Raw genomic sequence first — 21482 nt, 5'->3', positions numbered from 1 at the left:
ACAAAGGTAGTCAACTGATTGTCAGTTTATTTATTTTGCATTGGCTGTTAAGCTCCTAACTGACTGAACAAATTAAAGTTGTGTTTTTATAAGCTTGACCAAGCTTGTGAAGCTTTCGGTGTATTTAAATGTGCTTCACTGGTGCAGTTATTTATGTCTGTGTATATTTCTTAAAAATAATTTTTTAAAGTCAATTCAATGTTTTTCTGTATCAAAAACTTGAGATATCGGCATGAGAAGTGAGAAAAGTGGATTGATGTAAAAAAAGCCTGTGGTTCCTTCCAATAAAGCTTGCATAATTTTATAATGTTGATCATTTTATAATCATGACAAACTGTAAGTGCTGCATATTTTGGCTTGGAAAATCAGCTTTATTTCCAAGTATGTGCACATGCAGCAGGAATTTGACCTCATTTCTGCTTTGCTCTTAACAAAGACATATGAATATATTTAAAAACAAGGTGTTTTGCTTTTATAACAGACAAAGAAAAGATTGAATTTGTGCAAATATTTATGAGAAAGAGTATGTGGCTTGTATTTGGAAATTGTACTTTCTAGCACTGAAAGTAAAAGTTTAAATGTTTCATCAGATCATTTCTGCAGAGAAAGAATCAGACAGTTTAATGGTGTTGAGCTTTTATTGGGCACTTTGTGGCACCCTCGACATGTCGCATTGCAGTGGTCATACTGAAGTAGTCATAATGGAGAAGTCATATAAAAAGTTAATGAACAACAATAGGAATGATAGAAAACTGGTTATATATGAAGAACCCACATCCATATTCTTAATAAATATATACACAATAAGTACTAAGATATAAAAAAAGGGATTACACAGATCCTTTTCCAAATATTATGTACAATATTTCCATAAAAAAACAACAAAGATCAGAATGTATCTTATGGCAATAGAGGATTATTTTCTGGATTTGCCTGAGCCTGATTATTATTGCACTGCCAGGACAGCTGGAAGAGGCTGCTTGAAAGATACTAGATATGAACCGATCTACAGACATTCAGCATCAACACAAACTATGTAATACTCAACAAAACCTCTTATTTAAACTAATTTAAAGAAAAAATAAACTGACTCCTACTCTAAAAAAAACAAACAAATATTTACAGTATTCTACGAATTGATGACATTCGAAATACTGCCATACTGTTTAGTAAATAATACACATTTCTGAGTGCGAATTTTCCAACTTTGCAGGCTCTAGTCATCAGTGCTATGACTTTATGAAGATAAAAAAGGGAAGTTAATTTTTTATATAATTAAATTGAAGACCTCTGAATAAAAAACTCTGCTGCTTGTATAGCTTGAGGTATAGCAGCTACCAAACTGTTCTCCAACCATCAACAGTTTGCACAAAGGTAGGCACTAATATATAGGCTCCAGCTCGTAATCTCATAAAACACAAATGCACATATATCCTTATTTGCTGTTTTTTATGCACAGAAAAAGCTTTGCAGTAAATGGCATGTTTAACTTATGTTTTTTAAAACCATCATTGTTCTCTTTTAAAGGCTCTGGCTTCGATGTACCAATTTGAGGGCTTTTCATTGTCTGTTTTACATGACGTTATTGGAGTTTTATATCAAGTCCATAATCCCTGCAAAGCCAGGAGTGTAAACCTGACAGCTACAACCATCTTCCACCTCCGTGTGAATCAGATTTCTGTGAGTGTTAGCTTGTACACGCCGCCCTGCTCCTCCATGGTGATCTGGAAGGTGTCTTCATTGGAGTAGTGCTTGATGATGTTGTCGTCCATGTGGACCAGAATACTAGCAAGAAAATAGATAACGAAATATGTTAATCACTTCCAATCTGTGCAAATATGTAACTAGATAATTAACTGTAACATTTCTAATGCAAAAAGTATTATTATCCTTTTAAATTTTAATAATTTTGTTAGTTACAGCCACAAATTTCAATGTATTTTATTGGGATTTTATGCGATGCACCATAAAAAGCCGAGGTTTTCAGGGTTTGTGTTGTCTCTTTTTTTCTTTTTTTTTAACCTGATGTGAAATAGGAATATGGAAGAAATAACTTCATTAGAGTCAGACTTATTTTTAGAAGTTGAATTTATAGCACTGAATATTCACTATGTGCAATTACATATGTGATTATTTTATTTAAATTGACCAGCAAAAAAATCATCCTCAAAAAATTCATATTGAAAAATTAAACTGCAGAAATTTGCCTGCAAATGTAACTTTCTAGTGACCTAAGCCAACGTGACCAGGATGAGTTCAACTAAAATTTTGAAGGCAAACACAAGTTTTCTTTTGTTTTTTCACCAATGTATCGTTATGCATCTTGTAATGTGATGTATAATAAATAAATTAAATAAGCTTTTATGTAAAGAAAAACAGGAAAATGTGAGTTTGTAGCTGCGCAAAAGTGGTAGAGACACTGAAAAAAATCTGTCTTTTCAGAATGTTATTTGTGAAAATGTTGAAAATAATATTTGTTTCCACTTCACATTCATGCACTAACTGCCCTTTAATGATGCGTCATGTGTTGCTAACCGTCCATCATGCAGAAAGACTGCTCTGTCAGATAAAATCCCAATAAATTACATGTAAATTTGTTATAATGTGATAAAACGATGAACTAACATTTTTCTTTCCATCAGACAAATTCATTGTTATATTCTTGATTTTTTGTGTAGTTTGGGGATTCACTCACCCTTTCTTGCACTTCTTGTAGACTTTTCCAATCTTATCCAGAGCAAGATCGTACTTCTCTGAAATCTGGTTCAGAAGAAAACGTGTTAGGTCGTTATTCTGCACACACATCCTTTTTTAACCACATTATGTGCTGATCTTACTTTGACCTTTTTAACCCAATTCTGGCCCTTAAACTCTCAAACACTCTGTAAGACTGTTGGGCCTTAAATGTACAGACCTCAAGAATGCAGAAAAACCAGAACACAAACAAACTCAAGAACAAGACGTTCCTGCGCTAAACCGGTTGAAAAACCCTTCAAACTCAAATGCTTTACATAACCTCTTTAGCGCTGATAACATCTAAACTGACTTCAACTGTTTGTTCCGACATACATATCTTTTTCCAGTCCTTTCTCCCAGCCAGCACGTGTGCGAGTGCTGGGCTTCTGGCTACTCTGAGTAAACTCTACACCAGCAACATGACACAGGAACATGTAGTCCAGTGCAAGCCGAACAAACCGAGAAGCACTCACAGCTTCCACCAGGCCCTGCAGCGTGGGATTCTTCAGCATGAGGGCGTCGAACACCTCGTCCGATTCCTTGCGCACGTACAGCAGAACTGTGAGATCGGAAAAAAATGAAGAGAAACATTAAAAATAAGGCGGCAGGATGTTCACTGGATGCATTTATTTGACATTTTATTGACGAGTTTGAAAAATAAACATTTTAAGCTCAAGGCTGAAGCGATTAATCGTTTACTGAAGTAATGTTCAACTAATTTAGTAACCGATTAATCATTAATTTGAGTATACAGCTTAAAAAAAGGCCATTTGGTTAAAGAAAAACCTATTCAGTCATTAAAATGTACAAAAATATATACATTTGCATGTACGATAAAAAAAACAAACAAACATTGCAAGTATATTTTAACCAGAACTCATCAAGTCTCATAATTAGATTCTAATTATTAATTGGTCATGCAAAATTTAATCAATGACTTCATAAATGAACAAGCACTAACAGAATGTTACGGTATTGTCTTTTTGGCAATAAAAATGTTTATTTTCTTCTTTAAAATGGGATTATTTGCTTATTTGCATCTTTTAACGCATTTCTCATATACAGAAAGGCTAACAGGGCTAAATGGAAAATAGTCAAAGTGCCAATTATTTTATCAGATTAATTAGTGTAATCGATAGATTAATCAGTTACTAACAAAATATTTATTTGCAGCCCCATTAGTGTCATTATATAAACAAGAGAACAGATGCAGGAACAATGCTTCACAACAACATGACAGGAAAAAATGATGAATTAACTAATACAGAAGAAAATGAAGAATGATTTATTTCTGTGTATGAAGAAGGTGAATGTATGTGATATTAAAACAGCATCAATCCATCCACCCATCCATCCATCCGACCCAAATGAACGAGGGCGGGCCCAGAGCATCGTGTTCCTCTCAAGAACAGTCTGTTCTTTTTTAGATTCAAAGGCCACTAGTTTTATTTTTTCTGTTTAAAAATATTACTTTGTGCAATTGTACAAATGTATTACTTTTTAACTTGATTGTTTTTAGATTTCTGTTTGAAATGAATCAACAATAGGAGACCTGAGGACTTGTATGAGTCTCCCAGACTGTCAGTTTGCAGTGAACCTGTTTGGCCTCCAAACCCTGGTGACCAGAGGAAAGGCAAGAAAGCAAAAATCACATTGACCAAATACAGAAAAGTGTAAGGATAATGTTGGATAATTAACTTAGTGCATGAAAAAAGTTGTTTCCAGTCAAAGTTAGTGGGGATCTGTAAAAAATACTTGTCAGTTAGTTTTGCATTATTTAAAGTGAACTGAGATATTTTCACTGGGAATTAGGAAAAAGATACTTGGTGACACTTCATGTTTTTGCAGGGCAGGATATCTCCTTTTGGAGGTTTTACACATTTTAATGAGAGGTCTAAACAAAGTAATTTCATCTTTTAAAATCTGTACTTTATGATTATTTTCATACATAGAATGATTTGTCCAAAAAATAAATAAAAGCCACATTTTGCTTTTCTTCATGAAGATCTAAACCTGTATATCCCATTTTGAAAGATTATCTTCTTACCTAACCAGTTCAATTACTCTCTCCAATTTGTCCAATTTAAAACTAATCTCTTGATAACTTGAATTTACAAAACTAGATTAATCTTTTCAGTTTCATAAAAATGTATTTCTGCATTCTTATTACGCGCTGCTGAATGTAGGGGAAAGGTCGCCAGCTTGTTTCCTGGTGCGTGTTCACCGGGTGATGGCGATATTTGTTGGGTCACTGAAGGTCTCAGACCTGTGTGTGTTTTGAAAGACCTGGAACAAACAAATGGCTCAGAGCGTACACGTGCACAGGAGAGGGGTGGAGGGAGGGAACATCAGAGGCTGACCGCAGCAAACGCACACAAAGACTTGCATGTGCCAACAGTTTCATAATTTAGTCCCAGAGAAAAACATCACAGGAAAACACTAATCTGGTACCTTTCTTGGGCTCGTCTGCTCTCGCCATCTTGCTCGGCGGAGACCCGAACTCATCATCGCTGAAGGGTAATCTCCTCATACCTGAACTGCTTTGGGAACAGACACATGTAGCAAACGGGATTTAGTAGGTAAAAGGTCAAAAAGGGGCACAGAGTTCAACATGAAATCAAGTGTGAAATCAGGAAACGTACCCATCTTCTCCCTCCTCTGCGGGGAAAGCCTGCAGAAAACACAAAGATATTTACTCAAATATGTCCATTCATAATGGTAGTTTTATATGTGCCTTTAACTGTGCAAACACTTGTTGTAACCATTCATGGATGGAGCTAAATCAGTCACTTTGGTCAAAGGGAAAAGTAAACACTGGAATCATGTGTTGACCCATTTACTCCCTACCGCCATCAGCAGCAAGCAGCCGGCATGCAGACATAAAAACTGCTGGGTTTTACATAAATCAGCTTCTTCCAAGTCAGTAGTTCAGGAATATAGGTACAGGAAGTACTAGTTCCACTTAAAACAGGAAAATGTCTCGTTATCTAGATCTATATTTAAGTATTGTTGATTTAAAACAAGCTGGTATATCTTGCTAAAAAGTGAATTTTAAGTTAGTTTTGTTTTCTTTCTAATGTGCTAAGATATTTGCATTAGAAACTAAACAAAAATAATTGGTAAGATTTTGAGTTTTTGCAGTGCAAGACATGCAAAACTATGAAACATGGCGGTGATGCTTTTTTTTCAGAGAGTTGATACAAAGATGGATGAAACTAAATGCAGGACAAACCTTGAAGAAAACCTTTTAGATTAGAGCTATGGTAGAGTCATAACATATCAATGTGTTAGAATGGCCTAGTCAAAGTTTCACAGATGCTGTACATCCAACGTGATGACCATTTTTGTAACAAAAACGTTTTCATGTAGGGATTTGCAAAGCTAAAATAAGAACTGCAACGTAAAGGAAATCTAATACAAATGCACTCCGCACTAATCAAATTTTTCCAGGTGAAAAATGATAAAACTTTGAGTCATTTCCTTCCTACTTCACAATTATTAAATACTTTGTGGTGCATCACATGAAATAGCAATGAAAAGCATTAAAGTTTGTGGTTGTTACATGACAACATGAAAATACTTATTAAAGGTTTGAAAATAGCAATAATTAGTAAAGCATCATCTCTTTTTTTCTTGGAAAACTGCTGGGTTGGATAATGTGACTTTGTGTTGCGTGTGTGTGTGTGGATGTGGATGTGCGAGTGTGTGTGGATGTGGACGTGTGTGTGTATGTTAGCATTGATCGACGGCACTGCTGATAAAAAAACTTTCTATTCTGGGAGCAAAGACATGAACTCAGCTTATCGGATGCAAATGTTTGGACACCGTTTGTCAAGTTCCCTCTCATCAGCGTCGCAAAAAATACCTGCAACCTTTCCCACCATTACAGCAAAGTAAACAACAAAAACAGAAAATATTTATTTGAGCTTTGATCGACTTTCTTAATAAAAACGACCAGCAGGGGGCAATTATGGTAAAACATTTATTGTCTCTAGTTAATTATCCAGGCTGGGTTGTGAGCACAAGTGGGTAAAATATGCAAAAAATTTATTCTAATGAGAGAAGGAAGTAGTCATCCAAGAAATTAAAATGAACTCAGTAATTTCCAGTCTAATTGTTAATATTTTTTGAAGGGTAATTTTATCAATAGAGACATCATAAACAATTTTACTTATTGTTTGGGTTGTGTGTGATTCTTATTTCCATTTTTATTTATTTTTGAGGGTGTTTTATTAGAATATCTTCCATTTACAGTTATTTTTTAAGTTAAAGTTTATCCGTCTTCCATATTTATGCTGTTTTCAATATATTACTCTCAAAACAATATTATCATTTATTGCAACTGGGACAATTTATCATCCAGTAAAACCTGACCTACAGGCCAGTACCACTAGCTGATTATTTCACNTATAACAAGACATTTTTCCCATGTTATAAATGAAATAATATGCAAGTGGAACTTCTAGTTTTCCATTTATTTACTTATTTTGAACAGACAAAAAGTAAAAACAACAAAAAAATTAAATTGAAACAAATTATAATGACATGCAGTTTTACCTTATCTGTTCGAAAGGAGCAGGCAGAAGATCTGATGATTTTCTGACCATCTCATATTTATCAACTTACAAACATTTAAATCTTCAAACACCAAATAAACTTAAATTATTTCCACATTGACTTAAATCTCACATTCTCATCCTTAAATGTACAAATATTTATACATTTTTAATATCACCAGTAGCATTTTTGATCGTTGAGACACCCTTCCTATATTTCCATCAATATTAAGGAATTATTTACTTAAAACAAGCTTCTATATCTTGATGAAAAGTGACTTATAAATTAGTTTTATGTTATTTATTTGTACTAAAGTATTTACACTATAATCTAGATGAAAATTACCTGGTAAAAATTTTGTGTTTTTGCAGTGTATCACTGTGCAGTATATGGTTAAAGAAAAAAGTCAAATTTGTCGGTAATTAATAAAAGAAAAACCTAATTATTAGAAATCTGCAGGCTCTTTATACATCCCAGAATAACTCCAAGAGTGCAGGTCAGGTGTGCATCCTCTCATACAGACCCATGCTGCGCATCGTGTTGTACGTGCTGCACCAAGGGTTCACTCTGGCTAGTGGAAGCAAAGCTCAGAGTCCATGCACGCGGAAAAGACGTGCTGAAAGCTGATAAACCCCTCATCCATCCCCACAGCCTCTCAGGGCTGAACATCCTGGGTAACCTGTTTGCAAATCAATAAGAAAGCTGCACTGCTCTCCTTCCCTTTATGAGCGTTTATTCTCTACCATCGCACATTGGGTTTTTTTTTTTTTAAGATGGGAACTTTGTTTTTCACTTGTGGTTTGTTTTGAGTCACTGGTGAATGATTCATCTTATGAATAAGCAGTCTGAAACTCTGCCATCATCGTGCAGGCCTCCTATCAAAGCTGCAAAGCAGAACTCTCCGTTCCTGCCAACATGCCGCAGGCGGGTCACCTCGACCCAGCTGGCAGATGGGGCGGGCGGAGGCGGACAAACAAACTGTTTATGGACCACCAGAATCGTGCTTATGTTTGGGAACACCATAAAAAACCCCCCAGGGGGACGGGTTTATTTCACTGTTGATTAAAACAGAAGTACTCACGTGGCGCTGGAAGGTGGAGAAGTGGATGTCAGGAATGAACAGGACGGGTTGGGTCTCAAGGTCGCCCAACGTCTTGAAGATGGTCACATCGTTTCTCTTCTGAAGGAGGGGAACTTTAACATCTGGAACTGATGGGGAAAGATGGAAAAATGTGCTTTAGTACAAAAAATAAGAGCAAAGTTTTTAAGTTTCTGTCTTTTCTGACCAATAGTTGGAAACATAAGCAATAAAAACACTTTAAATGTCCATAAAATGTCCTGTTCATATATTTCTATATAATGTTATTGTATTCTGCGTAGTGTATGTTTTATATCCGATATCATATTTTACATTTGTTAGCTGAATTTATTTTTAAAAACGCAAAGAAATAAAGAACATTTGTACTTGGTTAGAGCACCCCCTGCTGGCCATTTTGATGTATCTGCACAATTTCTATGGATGCATTTCAAAGGAAGTATATTATTTACACTCTGATTTATTCAAGTTTAAAAAAAACCCCCACACAAAATAGTGTTTTTTTCTGAAAAGTTGTCATGTAATCATCAGGAAAATGACTGATGGGTTTCAAATGCATGTAAAATAAAAAGTCATTGCTAAAGACCTTACTCTTTTCAATGGGATCAGGCCATTTTTGACCTAATCAAGCATAATGATAACTGCTGTAAAATGAAATCAGCATATCCATAAAGCTCATCAGCAGAAAGAAACATGAAGTACTTCAAAATGTCTAATTAAAACTACACTGCAAAAACACAAACCCTTACCAACAATTTTTGGTCTAATTTCTAGTGCAAATATCTTAGTACACTTGAAATAAGATAAAACTAACACACAATGAACTTGTTTTAAGTTATTAATTCTTTAATGTTAATGAAAAAGTGCTAGTTCCAGTGGCAGATTATTTCACTTCATATATGGGGAAAATATCTTGTTATAGATGAAATAATCTGCCAGAGGATTTAGGACGTTTTCATTAATATTTAGAAATTATTAACTTTCAACCAAAATAGATAAATCACATTTGGATCCAGTGTTTTTTTTCTCCTTTGTCCTGTGAAGATGTTCCTGATGTGTCGTGTTCAGAATAAAATAAAAAAAAAAAACAACACAAATTTTAATGGAGTTGTTTCAATATTGGCCCAAAATTTATTCCAATTTGCGCAATTTTATGGTAATTGGAAGCCAATGATCGCTGGACAAATGTCAAATTAGCAGTTTTCCTCCATGTTATGCAGATCAAAACATAACATTTTGTCTTAGAAATAATCTCTTAAGAGTCTCATGTAATAGACTAGAGTCTGTTTAGTGAACAATTACTGAAATAAAAACACATTTTCAATAATATTGTAGTTATTTTATAGTGCTTTTAGAAAAGATTCTTGTCTCATTTCCTTTATTCTCCACATGTCTGGATTTCTCTGTGAATTTGTTGGTAGAAATGAGCTGAGAACTCACAGGCCAGGCTCTGGCTGAGATCCGGGACTTTCCCTTTCCGGCGGGACTGCTTCCTCTCCTCATCGCGGATCTTCCTCTCCGCTCCCTTATCGCAGAAGACTTTGATCTGGCAGAAGGCGCGGTGGATGGGCTTGTTGCTGCGGTTGTTGTAGCTGTACGTGTCGATCTGCAGGTTCAGAGGAAGACCCTTCACCCCCTTCTGAGAGGAGAAGTCGGTGCTCAGGCAGTTGACGGAGATGAAGATCTGTGGAGAGAAGAAGTGTGAGAGATGAGAAAACAGGAAACAGAAGCTGTAGGAGGAGAGATGCAACTAATTATTCTGATTAAACTGGATAAAAAAATATGTGCTAGCTTTCTTGGATAAGAAAAATAGACATTTTACTTTAAGGCCTAAAATTTTATAAAAGCTTTTTGTGTATACATTTGATCATTTGCAGCAAAAAAAAAAAAAAACTCTTCAAACATCAACATATAAAAACTCATTTCTGCATCACTCATCAATACAGTTATCTGTTAATTATTCTTGAGACTACCAAATTACAAATTGGATGGGAAAGGAGCCCAATATGAGAATTTTTTTAAAGAATTTGAAGCACGTGAAGCTAAAACTGCCACTTGAGGAGTTCTGGGTTGAACACTTTTACAGATAAAGAAAGTTGATGCAAGATCCAGGATGAAACTGCTGGTTTAGATCAATAGTTACTGGAGATGTTAAATATTTTGCTCCAAATAAAAACTTTTCCTTTTGTATCAGAAATAAAGATTAAAATCTGTCTGCAGTTCCTCTGTGCTGCCCTCTTCTGGTGAATTTGAAAACAACATATTAATTCTGCTTCTTTGTCCGGATGCTTTTACTAAAAACAGGTTCTCATTGTGTAAACAGAACCCGTAATCACAACAGAGGGTCTGAAAGCAGCTAATGGAGAGGATCAGTGAGTTTAGCAGAGCTCAGAGCGCTTGCCTTTCAGATAATTTAAGAAAAATACATTCAGTATGTTGTCTGCCAGAACACAAATTCATGCCAATTCCTATTAGCATTAAAGATTTTATTTTTAAATTGTTCTACAAAGAGTATTTTGAAACATTTTCTGGTTTTACTGTGCGTTTTAAAAACTCCACCATCATTCTTTGGGAGTTTTGTTTAAGAACGATAACGTACATCAGAGGGGAGGAGAAATTAAACCCCATGAAGACAAAACAGTCAGACAAAAAGCATACGAGGGGCTGCCCTTCGCAAATACACCACAAATACCCGTATCATGCTTTATTATCGCCCTGAGGGCAAACCACACAAACACACACCTGCACGTCTCAACTTACTTCAGTGCAACTTTATCAACTTGATGCCTAAACCCTGAATTTTACCGTCAACCTTCCATCATTGGAAAGTGAGCAGAAACCAAAACGCTCTCCTCTCTCATGTCTGAAACTGAGACATAAGGCAGCGTCAAACGTACATTTAGGACGTCCAGTTAGACGCGTCTTCGTCTGAAAGCTACCCTCCAACTGAAGCGTGTTTAAAACAACACGACAGCGCGGAGGTTAAACACATCACAAGGTGACAAAAACAAACAAGGATGAACATCCTTTAAACGGACTTCAAGTCAACATCCTGGACTCTGCAGAAAGCGAAGCCTTCATGTGACTTTGTGTTTTCACCAGGTAAAGGTGATGAGCTGTAGGTTTGTCGTCTGTTTACTGCTGCCTTTTGCCACCCAGGGCTGTTTCTAGCTTTTTGGGGGCCCAAACCAAGATGCTCTTTGGGGGGCCCAATAAGTTTATCAATAAAATCTGAATAAATAGGTCTGGAGTCAGTCAGTCAGCACAGACTGTTGCATGTAGAGAAAACTTTTATGGAGCAATAGTAAAGCTGAGTTTATGATGAAGAAATTCTAGACAGCTAAATAATGCAAAAACAAACAAAAAATTTTACAAAGTGAAAATCTGCCTACGAAACGACTGCTCTTTCAAAGTCAAACAAGATGGCCGCTATGGGCAAGGAGGACAACAAAACCTCTAAAGTTTATCACCCATACAGGGGACTGTTGTTTTAATCTTGGTGCTCAAGTGTCTCACTGTCTTACTTTGGCTTCCTCGTTCGTGTCCCACGTGAAGGAAATGGCGTTGTAGGAAATCTCCTCGATGTTGCCGATGGTGTTGAAGCTCTCTTTGTAGTCGGCTGAAAAATCGGACATCAGTTTATTGATTACTCAAAAGGTAAATGGTAGAAAATGGCTGCCAGGTTCAGCAGTGACTTAAATTGAATCCAGTTTGGTGATGGTTAATTTCAAATAATGCCATAGACATGTTTGTCAGTTGGTCCCAGACTCTGAAATTTCAGAGTATGCTCAATTTAAAATGTAAAATACACTGAGGTTAAGTTCCCTTTTCATGGTAGATTTTTCTTCAGAATATCTACCATGGAACAAATATGAAAAAAAAACTAATTAGAAAAAGGAAGGAAGGACAAAGAGGACACAAAATTACAGAAGAGATTCACGAACGAAGGATGGGATATGAAGAAGGGAAGAGCATGAGGAAAGGAAAAAAAGAAAAAGACAAGTGGAAGAAAATAGGTTAGGAAACAAGGAAGAACAAAATAGAGACGTTATAAATGCACAAGAAAGAAAAGACCAAAGGACACATGGAAGGACGGACAGAAGTCGGCAAGTAAGGACATAAAATGACCAAAACTGCAAAGATATAAAAAGGTAGAATTGGAAAAATAAAGTTCAAAAGTCTTTACAGCCAACTTCATGATAAGTTTATCAGATAATCAAATCTCAAAAGAACTTCTTGCTTTTGAGTTGCTTTATTTGCATTTTATGCTATGCATACAGAGGCTGACTGAAAAGAAATGATTGGAAAGTTTCATAAACTTAAATTTTTTTCTACTTCAGTTTACCAGAACACAGGATCGTCCTTTAAACAAGTTGAGTTTAAACCATTAATGTTTTGCTTCCTTATTGCTCAACAAAGTTGCAGCTGGGGATCTTACCGATGTCGAGACACCGCTGTTTGGCCGTGTGCTGCCTGGAGTGCCAGTACTTCCAGTGTTTCAGCTGATCATCCCTGCACTTCTCCTCTCCAAACACGACCATCACCACACTCTGACAAACATTAATGGATTTGAACATTTATTTCAGTAATAATAACACAGACAGCTGTTGCAGTTTTGGTTTTTACATCAGGTATATTTTTTAATCGTTCCTACCCTGACTTTTGTGATGGGTTGCTGAATGCTCTTGTTGTCAACCTCCCTGAGTGTGATGGGGTAAAACTGTCCCTTGTTGAGGTACGTCATCGTCCCGTCACCAGTCTTCTGACGCAGAGATTTGGATGCCTCAAGAGAGTACTCAAAGTTACTCCTAGAGGACGAAATGACAGGATGCATTCATGACATAAAGCGGATTAAAGGTATCAATAAACAGGAAGACTTATGCTTTTCTTGTGAACCACTTTCAGACTGATCTGATGTTTAATGATCATTCTCATGATAAATACCAATTCAACAAGATCCCTGAAGTGTGTGCGCATTCAGAACATGCAGCTGGTATTGTAGAACCAAAGGGGCGTGGCCTATTGATGCTTTGTGTCCCATTACTATTATTTCACACTTCCATACTCCTGTCTTACCCTTTCAGCTCACAGCTGTTGAAGGTTTGTTTGTGTAGATCGTGTTTTGGAAGGAGGGTCTCAAAAGGGCTGATGTTAGCCTTCTTTAGCATAAATATGAAATGACGAACAGAGAGCCAGAGTTTTGGTAGACGACTATAAGGCTGATCAGAACACAGACTCTTGTCTTTAATTTCTAATGATTTTGGTTTTTTGGAAATCTCAGAGCAATGGGAAGTGTTTACATTCTTCAGAGAATAAAAGCAAATGCAAGCCACACAAACAGTGCTATTCACTATGATGCTAAATCTAACTTAAATGTCCATTTTGAAGATTTTAAAGTACAACCCTGTGCCAATTTTTTAATCCAATTAATTAATTAAACGTCAGAATAATTGATTATCAACATAATCATTAGTTGCAGACCTAAACCCTGTTGAATAATAACTGCTTTCAGACACACACAGTGTGACATCACCTCTACTTCTAATACAAGTAATTAAATTCTCACAGAATGCATACAAGTTATCTTACAGCTAACTTATATGCAACTTTTCATAAAGATATAGGAACTTGTTTTAATTCTTTAATATTGATGAAAGAGTACTAGTTCCACTGGCAGATTATTTTTTCCACATTACAAGTTAAAAAAATATTTTAGTGGAATTAGTACTTTAAAAAATATATACATATTCAAGACTTGTATACTTAAAACAAGCTCGAATATCTTGGTGAAAAGTTACTTGTAAGTTAATTTTGTCTTATTTCAAGCGTGCTGAGATATGTACACCAGACAGACACAGGTAGTAAGACTGTTTCTGCAGTGTGGAACTGGCTAAAATCAGCACATGAAACTGAAACTGGGCTCAAAATTCTCATCGGTGGATCCGTCATCGAAAGCAGAGCGCCTTACCCCGGTGCCGTGTCAAACTGAGTGTAGTCATCGGGGGTCATGGTGGCCATGCGTAACTGGAGATCTCCTGGGAAGGCAAACATCTGCAACACACAAAGAGGAAAGAAGTAAAGCAAAGGAAACGCACAACATGCTCTACCATTTAATATGCAATCATTATTTTGTTTGTGCAGTTCTTTTTCATCTATATTTAGTGTTTTTTTTTGTTTGTTTTATAACTCCCTGTTGGTACAGAAATGTAGAGGGGTTTGTTGGGATCCTCTTTTCTGAGGCAATTCCCCTCCAGGATAAAATAGAGAAAGAGGAGGTTGAAAAGACTTTGGCTATTGTACGAGAAAAGTACAGCACTTTATTGTGTTGGTGAGACAATGACATAATAACACACTGGCCACTATTTTGGCATGTTCAAATAAAAACCAGGGAAGGTTGAGCCCACCGCTGGCTCCCTGGGATCAGGTGAATATCCCATTGTTCGATGGGAGAGATCTGACAGAGGAGAGGGAAGTGGAGGAAAGTAATGAAGAGGTGGAGGGAAGGAGGGAGGGGGCTAGCAGGGAAACCATTAGGAGCACATGGAAGGAGGGGAGAATCGAAACACTCGCCTCCTGGGAACCATCCTTGAAGCTCTCGGAGAAGGTGGTGTCGGGGGGAGTGCGGGACTGGGCGCTGGAGTTGCACTGCACCACGGTCTGGGCCAGATGGCGCTCGAAGGCGCCAACGTGACCGTCCGTTTCGCTGCAGTTGTTCGGCACCGTGACAGAGAAGCCGTGGGCCGGCACCTCCGTCTTTACAGGCGTGTAGTTCGGCACAGTGGCGATGGAGACGGTGACGGTGGTGTCTGTGGAACAGAGTGCGGTTAGCGGGAACGTTTTTTTCCTTTACGTGGCATTTTCACGCATAATTAAAAATTTAGGACCAAATTGCAACATTTTGCATTTTCAGCTGCTGTGGTTTGCTTTCACACTACACTAAGTCAAGCGATCCAGAATATTAAAAATCTGTTCCCCTCCTTGCCTGTGGTGGCGCTGCACCAAGGACTACTGAAGGAAACGACACAAAAACCTCTGAAGAAGACCAGAGAGCGACTTCTGTCTACACAAAATGTAAACCAAAATGGGGTAGCGGGAGATTTTAGTGGCTGTAGAATTTCTCTCTTATCTTTGATTTAAACCCCCCCCCAAAACATCACCATCCATTTCTCCCACTAGTCCTTGACTTGATGGTTTGTTTTGGTTGAATTTACCCAGAATGCCATGCGCTAAAGTCCGCTTCTCGCTTTTGGAGCAGCCTCTGGTTCGCTTGCATCCACATATTCAATAGAACCACAACAAAGTTCACTTTAATAGAACAGACAGAGGTTTTTAAGTGGAGAGTTCGCTTTTTAGGTTCACATTGGAGTTTGATTGGATATTCACACCTCCTCAAATGAACCAGACTTTCTAGAAAAATGAACTGGAGTTCGATTAAAGCATACTAAACTTAGCTGGTGTGAATGCAAACATAAGATGACCTATTATGCTTCCTGGATCAGGTTAGGATAGATGGTCGGTTCTGCCTATTTTGTGCTCATTCCAGAATGATCTGTTTTAGGACCTTTTGTTACTTTAAATAAGCTCCATACTCAGCATTTACACAAAATAGCTGCACACAGATGCAATTATACAACTGTAAATCATTGAAAAGCAGAAGTAGAGCCTCCTTTACAAACAACACGAAAGCATCAAGTCGTTTCTGAATGTTATTTCGACCTCTATTTACAGCAGCCATTGCACAGTGCATACAGCGGTAAAACCAGCTGACCAAATGCACTGGAGCTCCACTTGGGTTGCTAGGCAAAGAGGCTGGGCTTCTGGAGTTGCTATGTTCAGTTCCCTGAGGACTGTGACTCAAAATAAGGTTTTTTGAAAAGGCTCATTTTCCAGACACACACACAAAAAAAACTGAAACTTACTGCCAAATAACACTGAGTGTTTTTTTTTTTTTAAGTGCTTGGACTGTTTCTAAAAGCAGCTGAGAATCAGATAAAAGTACAAAAAATATCCCAGATGTGAATCTGGAATCATAATCCCCTCTGATGAGTGTGAACAGACCTGGTGAAGGAAAATGAGCCCGTGTCTTGTCCTGGGCCAGCTGAAGAATGTTGACGGGCGTTTTGAGGACCTGGATCCTGTTCTCCATACCAGCTTCCTGCAGAGGAACTATTGGATGCCTGGCCTGGATCTGGTGCCTGCAACAAAGGAACGGAGATTTCTACTATATCTGTGGGGCTTTGTCCTGCAACGCTGTGTGAAATGTAGCATCTTACAACATTCAGCAATAGATTTTTAAAGCCTGTATCTTCCTTAAAGTGTAACTAACGCCCTTGTGAAAACATAACCCCGCCCCTGACAAATTTAGAAAAATCTCACCCTCAGTGACTATTGGGTAGAGCCAACAGTCACTGAGGCATGGCAAAATGAAGCAGAACTAAACAAATTTACACAAAAAGGTCAAAAACTGCACAAAAACACAAATATAGAATCCTAAACAACCTTTTTTAGACAGTTTACCATCAAAAAAAGTTGATATGGGGCTAGCAACACTTTAAAGAGGATGTTTTATATTTTTACGGTGCTTTGATCGATGCAGTCCTTCCAATTACCACTAATTAGTCAGTCTGGAAATGGAACCAAAGCAGATTCTAGTTCTTATCAACAGATTCAGAAAATATGGAATAATGCTGAATATTGCCAGGAGTTTCCAGCCTCCCAAAATCTGAAAAAATATTCTATGGACTGATGAGGCAAAAGTGGAAGACGTATATCCTCTTACATCTGGAAAAAGAACATTATACAAATAGCATGGTGGTGGTAGTGTGATGATCTGGGCCAGCTGTGCTGGACAACTTGCAGTAATTTATGAAGCAATGTATTCTGCTTAGTAACAGGAAAGTATATTTTCAGGCCATCAGTTCATCATTGGAAGCTCATCAGTTCTTTGATTACATTGCAAAAAGCAATTAATCACATGATAAATTTTAATGAGCTCAACGATTTCCATTCTTATGATTAATCATTTTGAAGGGTAATTTTGTTTACAGACATCATAATCCATTTTCTATATGGTTTCGGTTGCATTTTGTTTACAACATTACAGTTTATTTGTTTCTGGGAGGGCAAAATTATTATTGTTTATTGCAGTAATTTCTGGGACAATTTACCTAATTGTTGCCGCCATCAATCTGCTAGAACGCCATTTGGCTATAAGTGTATAACATTGGATCCAAATATCTTTTTTCAAAATACTCAGAAAGTGGGATGTGTACTTTAGGCTGCTGTTGTGCTTTTATTCTTACAGGGTGGTATTAGGAGAGGTCCGCCGCTCACCTTTTGTTTGGATCCACATCAGAGACCAGCGACTCTGTCTTGGGTATTGTTCTCTTCTCCCTGGGCACCTGCATACGAAGGTAAACACAGCCGCTTACCACATCACATCCAACAACGTGGGTCATTCTGCTGCCTATATGAGCAGCTAGATCAGTTATCAACTCAAGCTCTGCCTGGCAGATGTTCCACAATGGTCAGGCGTCGGTACAAATGGTAACAGACAGTAAAAAGTTTAGTTTTACCTCATAGTAGTCGTAGAGGAAGCCGAGAGCTGCAGCGCTGTCCTCGTCTCCGTTTATGCTCATCATGGCCTTGGTGGCGACTGTCAGCGGGTTCTCCAGAAAGGACTTCCAGGCTTCATCCTCTGTGGTGAAGGGACGACGCTGGCCTCCATACCCCTGTTTGTTCTGGAGAACCAAGACCGCACGCTTACTGTGAAAGAGAGGCGAAATTTTAGTTAAAGGTGACCAACTATACTTCCCTGAGAATGTCCAATAAATTGTTTGCACAAAATCATTCTCAGATCTGGTCAGTTCTGCCTATTTTCAGCTGCTGGTCATGCCCCCCAACTCAATCTTTACACTCGCATACTCGAGTACATCTTTGAAAAGCAGAAGTGGAGCCTTCTGCACAACAAACAAGAATGCAGCAAGCTGTTTCTGAATTGTAATTCAAATTAAAAAAATATTTTACTTATCCCAAAAGGAAAGTAAATAAATAATAAGTCAACAATAAAACACTCGTCTTTTCCAGCAGCCATTGTACAGCACATACAGCAGTAAAACCAGCTGACCGAATGCACTGGATCTTCGCTTGGGTTGCTAGGTAACGGGCTGGACTTTGCTGGGGTTACTACATGAGGGGCAGTGCTTGCTGATTTGTGACATTATATTTGGAAGGTTTTTAAAATGGCTCATTTTCCAGACAAAAAAAGTTAACTTATTGCTAAAAAAACAGCTGAGCATTTTTTTTAATGCTTGGGCTGTGTATAGAAGCATCTAAGACCCAAATGGAAGCACAAAAAACCCCCAAATGTGAATGTTGAATAACAGGTCCCATTTAATCTGCACTGATCAGTAATTAGAGGGTTGATGTTTCTTTTGAAAACTTTCCATGCTGCTAATTAGAGTCACATTTAACACAGTGCTTCTAACAGGTACTTAAAAAAAAAAATCACAGCTTCGGTAAAAACCGACAAACAGGTTGTAAGTGTGACAAATCGGCCGTAGGGAGGCTGTTTATGCGAAGGACTTGTTGTTCAGGCTTTGCAATGGTTGTGCAACAAATCTCAGCCATCGCACCACAGATTTGGCTCAGAGAAAAAAGAGAAAAGACGCGATACAGGCTCGTCCAGTGGGACGACTCTGCGGCTGGGATCATCATTGGCGGACGAGCCGATCGAAGGTGACGCAGCTGACCCTGCTGCATTCCTGCACTTCAACAACACTTTGCTTCTGTTGTTTTACTGTGACAGAACCTGTTTCTGAAAAAATAATGATGAGTTCTGGTGAAACAGTTGGCGCCAGTGACTTTTTTCCACTTCTTCAGAGACCTTTCAACGACTTTAAGAGCAGGAACAAGGAGTTTTACCATTTCTTTTTATCCATTTTGCTATTATTTTTCATTTATTTTTCTGTAAATCACATTGAATCGCCTTTTGTATGAATGTTGCAGCACAAATAAACTTTCTTTGCTTCCCTTTTTGTGCCTTCTTTGTGGAATAATCCTCAGATTGCACTGAAGATTAAGGCTTTTGGGAGAGTTTCGAGACTTATTCAAAGAGTGAAACTGTTTCAGCTGGACCTTGTCCCCTTTTTATGTTGGCTTTAACATTTACACTACAGAAGTAAAAGTATCATGTTTGGTACAAGTATTTTGGACCAAGGTATTGCTTTAAAACCCTGCTGCATCTAGAAACCATAAGTCATACTTTCATACTCAGGAGTGCTTTGTGTTTGAAATACATGAAGATATTAAAAGGTAATCAGTTATGAAACAATAAATAAATCAATTATGTTTGAAAATTTTTTATTTTGTTTTGTTAAAGGCATGTAAGAATTTTGTACCACATTTTAAAGAGCTATAAATCAATCTGTTAGCCTTTTACAGCTTCGTCTTCTTCAAAAAAGTGAAGAAATTAATACAAATCAAATAGATATGAATTTCTATATAAAAAATATTTTTTAATGTTTATAATAAATGTCCTCTAAGCACTAAAACCTGAATAAAGGGTAACTTTTAAAGAAGACTCAGCAGCTACGTAAACGAAACGGCTCAATGACCCGAGGTTGGCTGTTTACTGTAAATCTGAATGTTTATGGTCCTCCTTATTTTACTTAAACCCCAGAAAACACATCATGAAATAAACCTCCTGATTGTCCTTCACAACCAATTAATTATAAAAAGCATCTACAAAATATTCAGCTTTCACCACATCAGAGTAATAATTAGTAATCCAGTAGCTGATTGTGTTATTCTGTAAAACAGACCACCAAGATCAATTTGGATTTAAGTGGAAAAAACTGGTCAGATGTATTTTTTTAGAGTTTTCAAGCCTTTGGGATGACACAACATTTGTTTTCTGTAGTAAAACCCACCTGAGCTTGTGACAGTGCGCTGCTTGCTTACATTGTCTGTGTGGGGCCAACGCCTTACAGGTGTACAGTTTCACTCCTTAAAAAGTCTCTTTTTTGCTGAACTCAAAATTCATACAGCGAGCTGTTTAATCAAATCAAACATAAAAAAAATAGAAATAAAAATAAATAAGAATCCAACTTTTTTTTTTTTGGTTTTCCCTTTTTTTCTCGATAAACCTCCTGCCACTTTCTGTTACTGATCGCATATTCTTGAGCAAATACCACCGATACAGTTGAGTCCAACTAAACCGCCCATCCAACACGTTTTCCAACAGGCGCCTTTTGCTCTCACGACAGGTGGAGATACACCTGTACAGGCTTGAACATGACAGGTGAAATACGCGTCACACCATGGGAAACTATGAGCTCTTGTTATCTCAGCGCCTGGCAAGCCAAACTATTGGGAAAACTTACCCATGGAAAAAAAAAAAAAAAAAAAAAAGAGAAGCTGATTTATGGTTATTCCTAATAAAATGATGCTTAGCAGTGCCAGAAAAAAAAAAAATCAGACAAGAGCTCCAGGATAGAAATTAATCCTTAAAAATCCACAAAGCCAGAACGAATCTGCAAAAATGCTGTGAACATCCCTCAAAATATTAAGAGTTGGTATTTAGAAGAAAATACTGTCAACATGGTCGTTGAGCAGGCCCGGAGTGGAGAGTCAGGACAACTTACTTGTCATGCTCCTGTGACATCTTGGTCGGTCGAACTGGACTTTCGAGTTGGTACTGAAAATCCGACCCGTCTTCTTTAGGCTGGAAAACTCCTCGGCTACCGCTGGATGAGGGCCGCAGCAACAAACACAGTATACCCTACTGAGAGAACGGGTTTTGTCGGCTTTTCTCGCTTTTTTTGAGGAACTGAGGCCGGTTTTACCTGTGATAAGGCCGCGGATTGGATTACAGGTGCAGAGGTGGGCGGGGCCTCGCTGTCAAATACCCCGATTGCGGCGCTGATTGGCTCTTGTTTTGGCCTATACCTGGAGCTGTGAGAGACTACAGGCAAACCAGTTAAACAATACTCTTAAAAAACTGTGATTTATGTTATCAAGTCGTGTTGATATGGGAAGTTATTGTTAAAACGCCAGTTTGGAAGTTAATGTTTTTTTAAATTTGTTCTGAAAT

General features: G+C 37.6%; 1 protein-coding gene across 2 annotated transcripts; it reads right to left on the bottom strand.

Annotated features, from left to right (window-relative positions):
- Positions 1 to 619: 619 nt before the first annotated feature.
- Positions 620 to 21242, bottom strand: grhl1 (grainyhead-like transcription factor 1). 2 transcript variants are annotated; one of them, XM_015043464.1, is made up of 16 exons: positions 21034 to 21242; positions 17965 to 18154; positions 17723 to 17790; positions 16448 to 16584; positions 14960 to 15195; positions 14358 to 14440; positions 13044 to 13197; positions 12828 to 12939; positions 11914 to 12008; positions 9830 to 10073; positions 8375 to 8502; positions 5379 to 5407; positions 5188 to 5276; positions 3210 to 3295; positions 2696 to 2760; positions 620 to 1785 (listed from the first exon to the last, which is right to left on the bottom strand). In XM_015043464.1, exons 1-16 carry the CDS (start codon positions 21051 to 21053, stop codon positions 1671 to 1673), a joined length of 1851 nt encoding a protein of 616 aa, XP_014898950.1. In that variant the 5' UTR covers positions 21054 to 21242; the 3' UTR covers positions 620 to 1670. The 2 variants fall into 2 exon arrangements, with proteins under 2 accessions (XP_014898950.1, XP_014898951.1); XM_015043465.1 differs by having other exon boundaries at positions 5188 to 5273; positions 21034 to 21241.
- Between the last annotated feature and the right edge of the window lie 240 nt (positions 21243 to 21482).

The sequence above is a fragment of the Poecilia latipinna genome, unplaced genomic scaffold, assembly GCF_001443285.1.
Source record: "Poecilia latipinna isolate Pla-1442-1.1 unplaced genomic scaffold, P_latipinna-1.0 Scaffold635, whole genome shotgun sequence".
Classification (NCBI taxonomy): domain Eukaryota; kingdom Metazoa; phylum Chordata; class Actinopteri; order Cyprinodontiformes; family Poeciliidae; genus Poecilia; species Poecilia latipinna.
This window is presented reverse-complemented; position numbering and strand designations above follow the sequence as displayed.

Excerpts from the sequence above, each read along its gene's own strand:
- grhl1 (XM_015043464.1), bottom strand. The coding sequence starts at position 21,053 with ATGTCACAGGAGCATGACAA. Across the intron at positions 15,196-16,447 it reads GGCTCATTTTCCTTCACCAG|ACACCACCGTCACCGTCTCC; the intron begins GTCTGTTCACAC and ends TCTGTTCCACAG. Across the intron at positions 12,940-13,043 it reads AACCCATCACAAAAGTCAGG|AGTGTGGTGATGGTCGTGTT; the intron begins GTAGGAACGATT and ends AATGTTTGTCAG.